This window comes from Anser brachyrhynchus, assembly GCF_964034855.1.
Source record: "Anser brachyrhynchus genome assembly, chromosome: 10".
In the NCBI taxonomy this organism is placed as follows: Eukaryota; Metazoa; Chordata; class Aves; order Anseriformes; family Anatidae; genus Anser; species Anser brachyrhynchus.
Genome location: NC_137705.1, coordinates 9936155 through 9949772, shown reverse-complemented (window position 1 = coordinate 9949772; position 13618 = coordinate 9936155). Strand labels below are relative to the sequence as shown.

General features: G+C 46.1%; 1 protein-coding gene across 5 annotated transcripts in view; it reads left to right on the top strand.

Annotated features, from left to right (window-relative positions):
* PLXNB1 (plexin B1) overlaps positions 1–13618 on the top strand; it is a 76159-nt gene that overhangs the window by 39814 nt on the left and 22727 nt on the right. For all 5 annotated transcript variants that reach the window (XM_080606824.1, XM_080606822.1, XM_080606825.1 and 2 more), the window contains exons 4-13: positions 3375–3557; positions 3975–4103; positions 5458–5558; positions 6246–6378; positions 7070–7226; positions 10322–10430; positions 10524–10632; positions 10779–11639; positions 12087–12212; positions 13335–13457. In XM_080606824.1, coding sequence (XP_080462950.1) covers positions 3375–3557; positions 3975–4103; positions 5458–5558; positions 6246–6378; positions 7070–7226; positions 10322–10430; positions 10524–10632; positions 10779–11639; positions 12087–12212; positions 13335–13457 — 2031 coding nt within the window. The remainder of the gene's footprint in view (positions 1–3374; positions 3558–3974; positions 4104–5457; positions 5559–6245; positions 6379–7069; positions 7227–10321; positions 10431–10523; positions 10633–10778; positions 11640–12086; positions 12213–13334; positions 13458–13618) is intronic.

Here is a 13618-nt window from a genome sequence, read left to right as displayed (position 1 = left end):
CACAGACATAGACCAGCAGTGTTCTCCGGGGGCAGTGCTGGGTGCAGTGTCCCGGCATGAGGCTCTGTGCTTGTGAGTAACCTGTTTTCACCGAGGGCGTTGCTGGTCCCTAGCAGAACAGCATGTTTTCTCTCTTCCTTCTCCAGAACAGGCTGTCCAGATGCCTTCCTCTTCCCAGCCTCCCGCAAAGTGGTACCGCGGAGTTATGGAAATCTCTGGAATTGGATGTGCGGTCCAAAACCAGTTTTGAAATTATGGTTTTCCGTTTGGCAGCTAAAGCAGACTGTAGAATACTTGTGGGACAGCAGAAGGGTAAAGAGCAGACTCGGAGCAGGACAAATGTAAGGTCAGGAGGGATATGTAAGAGCTGGGAAGCGAGAGACTGCCTGGGACTCGATGTCCTGCCTTCACTGTCTCTTAGCCGTGTCCCATCTGTCCCCTGCGGGCCAGCATGAAAGGAGTTGTCACGGGTTTAGGGCAGTTTGGCGGAGTTGATGTCAAAGTGGGGTGAGCAGCTTAGAAAATCCTTCATTCAGCAGGACGTGGAGTCCCCGTGCACCATACGATCTGGTGGGGAAGTGGGCGCACGGGGTGGGAGAAGAAGCCAGTCTTTGCTGCGTGATTCCTTGGCGCGCGATCGCAGGGTCCCAGCTGTGCAGCTTGGCGCTAGCGGGCTGACTAAACTATAGCATCTTACTAACAAGTGTGGCCAATGATATGTAAATGCCCTAACAAACTTTATCCTTCCCCATTCAGTACCCGGTAGCGGTTGTCGTTAAGATTGCATCTAACAACACGCGAGGGGCTGTGCCAGCTCCAGCCCGCTCCATTCAGGGCTGAGTGGAAGCGGCTGTCAATGAACATTTTATGCAGGAGCGGTTTTAACTCAGTTTCAATAGCGGCAGCTTGTGCTTTATATGAGAATAATGCTAATTAATTTCACGTTTTTCTGCCTCCAAACCAGCCTGTGCACAAGGTGTGCCCTTTTCCCCAGTTAGCACTGCCTCCTTATTTTTAGGGCAACAGGAGAGGCTGACACTGAGTTTTACAGTACAGTCTCTTCAACTGGAAAAATGCTCATTTCTATAAGAATTTCAGAACTGTATTTTGTAAGAATTTCAGAACCAGCTCATTTGTTCTAGTTTGCTGGCGATCTGAAAGTATATACAGTTTTCCATTAGTCTCAGGATGCAGACTACGTAGATGCTGTTAGTGCCTTGATAACTGGGCGTGCGAAACAGGTTCCTGCAAGGCTTGACAAGGCTCCCTATCTTCTCTGGGTGTAGTTTTCAAGATATGCAACTTGTCCTTTCGCACCGAGCTTTCAGTCCTCGCCATGCATCCATACAGGTTTGTCCCATCGTCACTTCTCACACATGAGATGTAGGAAGCACACACCAAAATTCACGACAGCAGCTTCACTCAGGGCACTCCAGACGTGCTGCGTCACAGTGGGATGCTGGGCGATCCCTGTAGTGTCTTTTCTGCTGCACTGCCAAGATGTTATTCGCTGACAACAATTCAGGGAGCTTCTATGTAAATTTATATAAGCACTTTATACAATTATCATGGTCTTAATCCCGTGGCATGGAACAAGTTTCAGCTCTTGACTGTGATTAACTGTGCTGCAGACGGTCCTGGTGAGGCCGCGGGCAGGCTGTGCCAGCACTGGGGAAGCTCGCACAAGTCACGTTGTTATATAGCAGATAACTGCGATGTGTGAAGTGACTTGCCCTTGGCATCACGCATGGGCAGCAGCAGTGCTGAGCACAAACGGGCTGCAACTATTTCTGCCTTGTATCCGTTTTTTTAAGCACACTTTGTAAAAATCAGCCTCAAGTAGTGGGGTTGTTAGGCTCCAACGTTTGTCTAAATTGATACAAAGCTTTCAAAAGATACCTAGAGTCCCATTCAGAATAAAGGCTTGATGCTTTTGAGTGTGGAAATTTGGCTATGGCTCTCTTCCTATTAAAGCTTACAGGGACTGGACAACTGGAGAAATAAAATCTTGAAAGTAGCAGGAGGTGATTGGAAGAAGCTTAAGAATCAAGCAACAGAGATGATGAGAAAAATATGTCACTAAAAACAAATGGTAGCTTAGAGGAGGGGAAAAGCTAACGATTATTAAAAAGTCACAGCCTACTCTGAGGCTTTAAGTCAGAGCCTCACACCTAGCATGCAGAAAATTGGTTGAATTAGTGTTTGAAAGGGAGGCAATAAAACATCAGAACCCAACTGGTGCTGGTCTAACTTACATGGTTTCCTGGGTGGCACTGCCGCGTCACACCTCTGCTTACCTCTTAAGATAGTAATGCGCTTGGGAATGAACACAAGTCAGCAGGCTACATATCTTACTGTGGAATTTCCATAGACTTTGTCAAAAGCTCCTGGTCATTTTTATTTCCTCCTGGAAGCAGTCAAGTTTTTAGAAATACAGAAATATTCTATTCTCCTCCAATTTTAGTTTGACCCATGGCGGGGCCAGCTCCTCTGCCTGGTGCTGAGCGGGTTTGTTATTTAGGGAAAAAAAGAGGAAGCATAATGGAATATCTTCTTTCTACACATACAAATAGTAAACAAGTTGGTACATACAACCAGTAAATAAGTTGGCAGCTCTTATTCTCTTTCCTTTAGAATTCAGTACCAGACGGTTTGGTCAGGCTGGGGGGGAGCTAACTGGAACAGAAGGCTGTCTGTTTTTGCACAGTGCTGTGGAGTTAATTTTCAGTAATCTAACATAGCTCGGAAGAATTGAAGCAGTGTGCGGAGATGACTTGTTTTGTCTTTTTGTGGGTCTCTATCTAGCCGCCTGCACCCTGCAGGTTTAATGTGTAAGATCTTTGGAGCAGGCTGTGTTCCTGCCTGTATTTACGTACGTCCTGATACTTGGGGAGTCTACTTCAGACCTGAAATTTGTGGGGAATACAACAAGACAGTGCTAACTGTTGGCAGTGCTTCTGACTAGGCAGTTGGTTCCCTTTTGCACCAGAACCAGCAATTCTCATCCTGTGCATTTCTGAAAAATACAAGTCTTCCCCAAAGTTGTCACGGCAGTGTATAGCAGTAATGCTTTCTGGAGAACTTTAAAGTTGAGTATTTAGTAGAGTTTTGATGCATTTCATTACCGATGTGTTTGTTATGCTGAATGGACTTAGCTGAAGTGTCTGCAGGATTCTGTAAAGGTACAAACAGCCAATGTACCTAAACTAATTATTAGAAGTTGTTTTCTACTCTTAGTCAAAGCTAAATTCACTGCCGGGGCATCTGTTTGAGGAATTTGGGTGGAAAAGGATGGTGAGAAGTGTGAAATGTGATAATGTTCCTCGGTTTTCTTTTGCACTGATTTCCCTGTTTTTTTTCTCTCCCCCAAAAAGGACACCCTGTATGCATACCCCTGCGGCTCTGACCACACTCCCAGCCCCATGGCCAGCCGGGTACCCTTGGAAGCAGCCCCCCTCCTGGAGAAAACAGATGCCCGACTGACAGCTGTGGCGGTGAATGTGGAAGATGGCCACACCATCGTATTTCTGGGAGACAGCAGAGGGAGACTGCACAAGGTATGATCTGGATGCAACAGGAAGCAAAGAGGGTAAAACAGATCAGGGATGCTCAGGCGGAGGGGGCAGGAAAGGCAGCTTCACTTGTCCACCAATTCCTTGCCTACTAAAGTTCATTACTATCAGACGGTCTCTTCTCACACCGTCTGCACTGACCACTGAGAATGTAAATTCCCCAAAACAGTTGTCATACTGCCTTTGGTTACGTCTGCACTGAGCCAGCATCAGGGCTGGCGCATCTGATGCGGCTGCCGCAGGTCTTGCTGGGCACGTGCTTCGTGCTGCTGAAGTCACTGCACTGAGATTTTGGTAGGAGGTTGAAATGCTTGCAAAGAATCCTGGTTCCAACTGACATTAGACATGTCTCCCACTCCTATTCTGATCCTTCGCCTGCATACCACTGTGACTCTCTTGCAGGTGTACTTAGGAGCAATGGGAGATGCACATATATACGCTTCTTTACCTATCCAATTAAACAGCGTGGTGAGTGGAGACCTGCTGTTCGACCAGCTGCAGGAGAACCTCTTCGTCATGACCCAGTCAATGGTAAGAGCAATTAAATCCCTTCCACGGAGGCCTTGAAAGAATTTGTGGTCCAGACAAACTGCTGAAAAGAGTGATGAAGGAGGCAGAGGAATGGTGTGTATAGCTAGATGTGTGCTGGGTAGCAGCTGCCTGCCAGCCTGGCTTACAGGGCTGGGGCCTGGCCTTCTGCAAAAGCCTGTAGGAAGGGTGGAGGAAGTCTTGTTACCTTAAAGCACGGCTCATTTGCACATGTGTTTCCATAAATTGGTCAGGCTGACTTGTATCAGTTGTATCGGCAGCGATGGCGTGATAACTCTTGCAGATTAGCTCAAGCTGTGTAAGGAACCACGCAAGGCACCTTTCCATCTTCTGTCTTCTGTAGTTCTCTTTGTGCCCGGTGGCAGCAGGAGGAGAAGAGGCATTGTGATTTCTCAGGCTGCTGGTACACACTGGTGTCTGCTGAGTAGAAAATCCAGCTATGGATATGTTGAGAGGATTTGTACAACACTCAGATCAGCTTCTTGAGCAAGAAAGAAAAGGATCCTCCTAGCAAAAGGAAAGCAACCCTTGAGTTACTCTGTCTGAAGGAAAGAACAAATTAAAAATGAGAGTGTGCTGGAAAACCACTGCTTCCCTTTACCCACCCCCGCCATGTGCATTTTGAGATACTCAAATTTTGCAACACTTCAAAGGAGGAGCTGAAATCTGTGGGTGGAAGAAGATTAGGGAAATCTGAAGTATATCCTTAAAAGTAATTATTCTGTCAGTTACAAAAAAATGCAAATTACTCGATATACTTAGCAAAAGCAATAGGTCAAGGATTAAGAGAGATTTTAAAGTAACTGAGAGCATGCTAGCTGAAGTGTAGTACCTGATTAAAGAGAAAGCAAGAGGCTGAAATCAGCAAGAATAGTAGTTAAAGCAGAAGTGTGCTGCAAGTCTAGCTTACCCCAGGCAGCACAAGGTTTTGTTCCACATCAGTCAGGCATCTTGTCCGCTTCCAGTCAGAATGACAGATCTGCCAGGTAGGGCTGGGCAATAGGGCAGGTGCTATTGCTATCAGAGGCCTTTATATAGATGACTACATGAAGTCATTGATTGCAAGAATTGTCATGGGTAATGCTACAGCAATGCACTGTGTGTTTCATTGTCTCGGTAGAGATTGATGTTCAAGTGTACTTCGTCAACGTATAAAACAGGAATCCAGATGGGCTCTGGAAATGTCTTCCTTTTTTATTTAGTTTTATGCAGTGTTGGGAATTAGCATGAGTTTCAGTGAGTATGTCAACAATGGGACTTGCTAACTAGGAATAAGAAGCCATAGACCTGGGGCCTGCTTTTTGTGTGCTGTGTTTTCATAGATTTCTTTCTCCAGGTGGTAAAGGTTCCCATACTGGAGTGTTCTCTCTACTTGGACTGCGAATCCTGTCTGGCAGTGAAAGATCCTTACTGTGGCTGGTGTGTCCTTCAGGGACGGTAAGATAGATCCCTGCTCACCTGCAAGGTTTTTGGAGGACCAGTGTTTAGGAATTATCTCCACTTACTCTCTTCCTTATGTCTGTGTCTCCATATATCTCTGCGTGTCTGGATTTATTTTATTTTTATCCCCTTCATGGATTATGTTTGGCCCACAAATTCACTCTGCCTCCCTAAAACACCGCTACCAGTCACAGTTGCACGTGGGTGTTTGTCAGTTGCTTTTTGGTCTTGGGTCACAGCTCACGATGCTCCTGTCTAGTGGATTTCAGCCTGGTTTTAGTCTGACTGCAGCTCAAACTGCCTTATTTCACTTAGCTCTTCTTCTGCTGTCACTTTTGTGTTCCGTACTTTTTCACTTCTTGCTCCCCTACTGATGTTGCTTAACGAGATGTGGTTTATTCCAGCACGTCTGTCTGCTTGCTGGCTCTGTCTCCCTGCAGAACGCCTCAGGAACTGGTTTATGGCCCTTGAAGCCCAACAAGTGCCTACCCATCTGTACGCACTGGCAACAGTTCCAGCTTCATTATGGAAGGTGGTGGGAGGCTGCAACTTCCGTGGCTTGTGTAGCAGCTTTCCTGAGACTCTAGCAAGGCTTCAGAGAGCCAGTGTCAGCTTGGCAGTTGAACATATGTCCTGCTAGGGCTGTGCAGATCTCTCACAGGGCTTCTTGCTATTTCTCCGCAGGTGCAGCCGTCGCTCTGAGTGCTTGCGGTCCAGGCTGAGCGAGCAGTGGCTCTGGAGCTTTAACTCTACGCAGCAGTGTCTCTCTGTCCAGTCACTAACTCCAGCCAATATCAGCAGAGAGGAAAAGAGAAATGTGAGCAATGATGATTCTCTGTGACATTCGAGCATGTAGAAAGTCCCCTGCAAACTTTGAGAGGCCACGAGTCTTCCTGTTGCTTTCAGTAGGGATTACTGAGTCGCTGTGCCTCGCACATCTGCCTCGCATAAGGAACTGAAGTTGGCTGTCCCAGGAAATATATATATTTTTTCCTATAAATCTAAATGTTCTTATCTGCTAATAGAAAGTTACTAGGTATTCTGGATTATTTAATGGCTGCTTGGGTGAGGTCCTTCCTTGGCTTGATATCTATAAGGCACCCCTGTCTGTGGGTTCACAGTGTTTCTGACGCTTTCTGTCAGGAAGATCTACAAGGAGCTACCCAAAGTTATGGCTTCAGTCTGGCATCAGCTGGCAGAAAAGCTAAGGTACTGCAGTGTTTTGAAGGCTGTCATTGTGTCAGGAGGTGGCAAGAATCTGTCTTCTGCTAGAGACTTGAGCAAAGGAGGGAATTTGCTAATTGCTTGGTGGATGCCAAGTTGAGTTTGGGAATGGCAGGGGATGAACAGAGCAGAAAGCCCTAGAAGGTATTGTAGGAAAATGGGTGTGTGTATAGATAACTGCTTTATAGGGCTCCTGCTTTGAAAAAGTAGAGCCAGGAAATTTGATGAAATAGAAGAATGTGTTTAGAGAGCAAGATATTTACTGGATGTTATTGAATTGGCAGATATTCCTGGCTATCTCAGACTTACCTTCTCTACATGAGGAAGAATTCTACTCGTGTTACTTTGAAGATTACGAAAGCCCAGCAGTTCTGACAGAGTCAGGAATCATGTGTCCTTCGCCAGATCCCAGCCAAGCACCAACCTTGCCAGCAGGAGCAGGTCAGTGAAATTCTTTAAATGGAGCGTGTTAACTCAGATAACATTGTCAAGAGAAAGTACGTTTTGGGTCCGTCAGAGTGCCAGGATTAACAGCCATGAATGTACATGGTCTGTCAGCAGGTGTTCATTTCATTCTGTCATAATATCTGTTTGCTTGCTACTTGTGTGTCACACACATCCTGTGCTATTCTGGGCTGTTGCCAGATTCCGATGCCAAATTCTGGTAGTTGGAAAGGAGATCCTTCTTGAAGGGTTGTATGCAAATCTGAATATGATCTAAAATGTACTCTAGAGTGGTGGCTGGCTTGGCAGCTTTTATCATAAATCTGGAGAGAGGACTCTTAAACACTGCCTTTTTCTTTTTTTTTTTTTTCACCAAATAAAATACAAACCTTTTCAAATCCACATATTAATGGGAGAAGGAAGTACCTGTAAAGGAAGGCAAGAAGAAACCCACAGCCCTTAAAAAGATTAGAAATGAATCCGCAATGCAGTAAAACCTCAGAAAATACACAGCTTTCTATTACTGTGAACAATAACTGGCTAAATATTGCTAATTGGCCACTCTGAAGCACCTGGAAAGTTCTCAGTTTGTAGCCTGTGCGTTGGATTTTGCCCAGCCTGTCAGTGTCAGCTTTGATGAGCTGATCTCTTCAGAGAAATTGTTCATCTAAATTAAAAGGCAGGTGCCGCCCGGGAAGCATTCCACATAATGCACCTAAATAGCTAAACAGATTTACCATACGAGTATGCAGCTGGCTAATAGGTCTGAAACAATCTCCATGGACGTAATGTGACAGCAGAACCCAGCTAGCTGAGCTGTTCAAACTGAAACGCCTTGATTTTTCAGTATTTGTCTGTTGGCTTTCACACTGCCTGGCATGAACCACCCAGGTCTCCACTCAGGGTGGTCAGGCACAGAGAGGGGAAGGCTTCATGCACTACCACTGTGGGCAGAGTGAGCAGGATTGGCTTCCCCATTTAGATCTGCAAATGTTGACTTGAATTTAAACTGGAAATGTCAGCATAGGTAAAGCCACAATCAAGTTTTCACTATTAAGTGCTTTACCTATGTTATTTTAATGTTGCTTCTCTGAAGCTGAGCAAATTGCTTCTATTTTGTAGCTTAAACTTATTCCTGGATGGTTGTATCCATTTGATCTCATCTGTTGTTCTGCTTCTGGAGCTCTTTTCCCGGTCAATGAACTATGGTCAGGCCTTCTTAGCACAGGGTTTTGCTGTGTGAACTGTGCCAACCTTCTCTTCATATCCTTTCATTACTCAGGCTCTGAGCTCATTCTCTCTCTCTCTCTCTCTCACTGTCTTTCTAGCCCTTCTTTGCAGCACTTCTGTGCCCTACTAAGATGAATCAGAAGCTGGTAACCAGAATGATACACTGTTTTCTAAATGAGGTCTCATTAGGGCCTCATGCACTGGTACTTGCCCATTCCTGTTTAAAATGCTTTTCCCAGCTCAGTAAAATGTTTGCCTTCTTTCAGCTTTGATTTAAAGGTTGCGTACCAGCTCATCTGTCATTTTAAGCTGATGAGCTCCACATTGGTAGCAGAAAGTCTTGCTCTTAACTTCCAAGTGCTCAGCCTTGTCTTCTCTACTGCTGAACGGCATCATTGGCAGTCGTGGGAAGTAGTAGGCTTTGTAGAAGTAGGCATGTAGAAGTAGTGGGCTTTCTGGATAAAGGAATATTTCTAAATATGGTGTCATAACCCTGAAATCCTGGGAGGTGTTAGCCCTTCCACCACTGCCAGATGCGGTCACCTTTATAACAATGGGGGGAGTTGGTGGTACTGAAGTGACTCCTGCCTTCAGCTGCGTCTGATACCCACCTTCTCTCCTAATCCTGGGGTTGCATACACACCTCATCACTTGTTTTACTAGCATAATGTCTCACTTGTCATCCTACCAGGAACCAAGTTTAGGCCTGACCGATCCTCCACCAGACAGGATAGCTATTTTGCTGTATTCCAGACTTTTGCAAATGAATCTTGCTTGCAAAAGGAGGTCTGAACCCTGTGAGAGGAACAATGGGCAAGCTTCTTATTACCTACTTTTATAGCAAATTGTCTTGGAGAAATTGCAACGCCTAGAGTTCAGCAGAGCATGCAATGTGCTCCTATGATTTAGAGTCCTAGCGCTCAATTCTAGGGTTGAGGGCATCTGTCTGGAACGAGATTAACTGGCTTCTTTAGTAGTCATATGCAAACCATCTTTGGACTCATGCTATCAGCTGTAGTTATGACCATCTCTGCAGTTATTTGGTCTATAAGAAAGCAATGATAATCTCTTTCCCAAAGAGAGTCTGGCTGTCCTGAAGCTTGTAGTTAACATGAGACCTAGGTTTAAAGCAAATAAGCCTTCAGTCATTGCAAGTGAGATTACAAGTCTTGTAAACTCCTTCACTGACTCACTTCTCAGTCTGGACATAAAACAAAGATCTCAAGGTGATAGCAGTACGTGAAGTGTGTGCTGGTTCTAAGAGTTGGGTTTTAGAATCGTAGAATAGTGAGGAAAGGAAGAGAAGGTTGGCTTATTTAGGGCCAGAAAAATTCTTCGTGTCTGAAAAATTTACAAAAGATGTTTATTGCTGAATAAATTTCACAAGAATGTGGGTTGAAGCCCTTTACTTCTGGCAAGAAGAGTCAAAAAATATGTAATAACTTTTGTCGGTATTTAATCATAGAATCATATGTTTTCCTTTGGATGACATGAATTTTCCCTTGAATGACAAAGGATGTCAGTCAGCTTTGAGCCTGGAATGTCACTTCTTCTTCTAATACGTGATAGTGGAGGTGATGGCGGAGTGCAAACGAAACACTGACGATAGATGGCAAACGAAGATGGAGGGATCTTCAGGGCCATCTTCCTTCCCCTGGGTTGGCAAGAGCTGTCATAAACTACTCCTGAGCAACTTGTCCAGCCAGTTTTTAGTGTCCATAGCATAATCTAGTGATTGAGATGCTGGCAGCACGGAAGGGAATCTGTCTCCAAGTGTCTTCCCTAAAGCATGCTCTGTCTTTTAACAGTATGGCAGTCTTACAGTGGCTCCATTTCTAAGAAATTTTTATTTTCGCTTTCAGATCATGTCACCATAAAGCTCGTAGTGCGTTTCCATGACATCTTCATTGCTTCTGTGGACTTCTCTTTCTATGACTGTGCTGCAGTGGCCCTGCTATGGAAATCAGCACCGTGAGCACCTGCTTTTTACTGTCTGTAGTTATAGGGAGGGTGGCTCTCCTGTCCTGGGTCATCTTAGCAGCTGCTTTTCTACCACTCTTCCAGGTGCCAGAAGTGTGTGAGCAGTCCCTGGGGATGTAACTGGTGCATCCAGCAGCACCTCTGCACCCACAAGGCAGCCTGCGAGGAAGGAATCATTATCTACAATGAAAGGGTATGTCTCCTCAGTCCGTCAGGGGTGAAGCAGCCTCTTGTGAAACATTGCTATGGGGTGTAATATGGAGTGTTTTTCTTCCTTGGGTTTTATTCTGCATTTTTCTTATTTCTTTCCTCTCACCCCACCATGTTGTTTTTCTCTAGGCCCAGCTGCCAACTTCAAGCGTGTTTCCTTCTTCAGCAGCTCCCCTCACCAAATCTTCTACCATAGCCCCTGTGGTGGCCACAAAACCCATCACTCCCCCTGTGCGTGTGGTACTGAGCACTGCGTCCCCCACAGAGCCCAACCACGTCACGCCCTCTGCAGCCTCGGATTCAATGACTGAGCCTACAGAAACCTTCAGCTACACGTCCTCAACTCTTTCAACCGAAGCAGCGTCTCTCCAGGCTGTCACAGAAGCCCCCCTGCCACCACCAGCAGACAAACCTGCTGTCACTCTGCCAGACACAACTTCTCCTGCTGCCTCTGTCCTCACCAGCCCGTCCAAAAACGGGGATCACGCAGCCCTGCCCACCGTAGGGCCAGCCACTGCCCAGGAGCTGTGGCACACCGACCCACCCACCACTGCAGTAGCTACTCCTCTGCTCACAACCGCACCAGCAGTAACGCCTTCCCCTCACATCACCAGCTTCAGGTGGCCTCCAAATTCTTTTCCTACCACCGAAGCCCTGACATCTGCCATCCCATCTCCCCAGCCCCCCAGCGAGGTGCCAGGGGAGACTGCTGTCTCTGATGACTCTCCTAGTTTGCTGGGAACCGAAATTCCTCCTTCAGAGCTCCCGCCGTCAGCTCCCCCGGACTGGCTGCTGGGGGAAGACACGGAGCTCCAGGACACAGAGGACTGGATGGATTTGCTGCAGGCTGAGAATGACACGTCTCCCTTCTCTGCTTCCACTCTTCTGTCGGGTGATGGCGATTCTTCAGAGAGGGATGTCCCTGACTTACCCAGGATCCTCCACCCTGACCTTGACTATCAGTATGATGCCCCTGGGTTTTGGGAGGAGGTAAGTTGCTGGACTTCAGAGTCTGCATTTTAAGGCTGTAATGCTTTGAAATTTTGATATATATATTTCTGATCTAATATTTCAGCACATAGGAGAAGTAGTGGTCTTGGAGAACGTAGCAGGTGACTGCTGTAAGTGCAGGGTGAGAAGTGGCAGCCTGAGGAAGAAAAACGTGTGGGAGATTCTCAGGTCTTGTAGAAAAGCTGCTGGCCTGAAGGTGGCAGCTGCTGGCCTGAAGGTGGCAGCTGCTGTGATGTCCAGCATATTCACAGCTTTCTGCCGTTCACCACTTTGGGCTTGTGCATTGCTTTCCTGTAACTCATAGTAAAGAAGCACTGATGTTTCTTTGCCCAGGCAGGGCTTTATTTCTCTGTTTGCCTATTGTTTTCTCTGATTTCCTCTATCAGAGGTATGAAAGCCTCTCTCTAAAGATGTGTTTGTTTTCAGAATGAAGAGTTTAGCTGGGGTCCTGGTGCCTGTCCCTGTGTGCAGGGAATCCAGGGATCTTCGCTGTTTCCAGTCAATGTGGCAAGGAAGATAACCCTGCTGGGAAAGAACTTCCACCTCTACCAGGTAGTTAGCTGCTATTTCACATCAGCATTGACAAAATGTGTTAGTGCAGGGCACTGCTTGGGCAATCTGTCCGCTGGACTGCTACAAATAATTCTAACAGTTGTGAGGCTGCTGAGGTTTTTCCTGTTTTCTAGCAGAAATAGCCAGAGGAGTGACTGACTTCTGTGAATAAGAAATTAGGTAGCTGGATTTACTGGTGGGTAGGAGGGCGTGCAGAGAAAGGGAGGCTACAGGTGTGCACCAACCTGCTGCAGAAATCTGCACGTATTTGGATTAAGTTGCACCTGTGCTACACTGTAGATGGTAGTTCTTGGAGTAACTTCCTGCTGAATCTCTGCTGGTTGTTTGTGTCTCCACAAGCTAAAGATAAGTCATCTGTTCCCTTTCCTTTCTGGCCTGGTAATGTTGATGTGGTGGCTATTCCTGTCGTACCTGAAGCCTCCACAATGGGGAAAACCGGCCCTTGAAAGCTTCATTCTCTGGGTGTGTCTCTGATAAAAATTCTTTGCTTCTTAAGACAGAAGGCTGATTTAGTAACCTTTTACAAACAACCGCCTCAGAACATGCAGCCCACAGACTAATTGTTACTTTATATGTTAAACCTGATATACTTCACTGCTCAGAGCAGCAGAGCTAGTTACAGATGCATATCCTTTTTTTGACAGAACGTGCCCAAGCAACTCAATGGAAGGTTTACAGGAGAGAGAAGAAAAATACACTTAGTGTTTTTGAGGTGCACCGCCTCAGTCTGTGTACTCAACTCTTGGTTTCTGAGCTAGAGTTTCAGAGTTGTATAGGCATAACCTCAGAGTCCCACTGTTTTTTCTTTAATGCTTCCTACTGTGGAGACTTGTCCCCACACTGACATAAATGTGGTGCTCCCTTCTACGTGTTTGTTTTTTGTTGGTTTGATTCTTTTTGTACATGGAGACAGTAAGAGTGTAGAGAGCCTTCAAATACAGCATAGAATTGGCGTAACAAAGGGAGTGACTGGAGCACGGTGCCTGCACAGTAAGAGACTTGGTAAAAGGCACTGAATTGGAGTGGCAGGAGCCTGCTGTCCTGTAGCAGGAAGCTCCACGTGATTAAGAAATGGTGCTGTATAAATCTTCTCCTCTGTAGGACCAGCAGTGGGACTATGAGTGTGTCCTGAATTTGGAGGGGAGGACAATGGTGATGGATGCTTATGTGGAAGGGGAAGAAACAAACCAGTCCCTGTGTTATATCACCTGCCAGCTGAACCAGGTGAGTGCTTGGGATGTGTGATGCCGTGTCACAGGTTGCACTGGTACTGGCTTTGCTCAGCTCGTTTATCTGACAGGCTAGGAGGCAAGCTCTCTGGGGAAAAGAGCATATTTTGCTAAAATATTTATACAGTACTTAGCACTATAGGGCTCTGTGGTGGT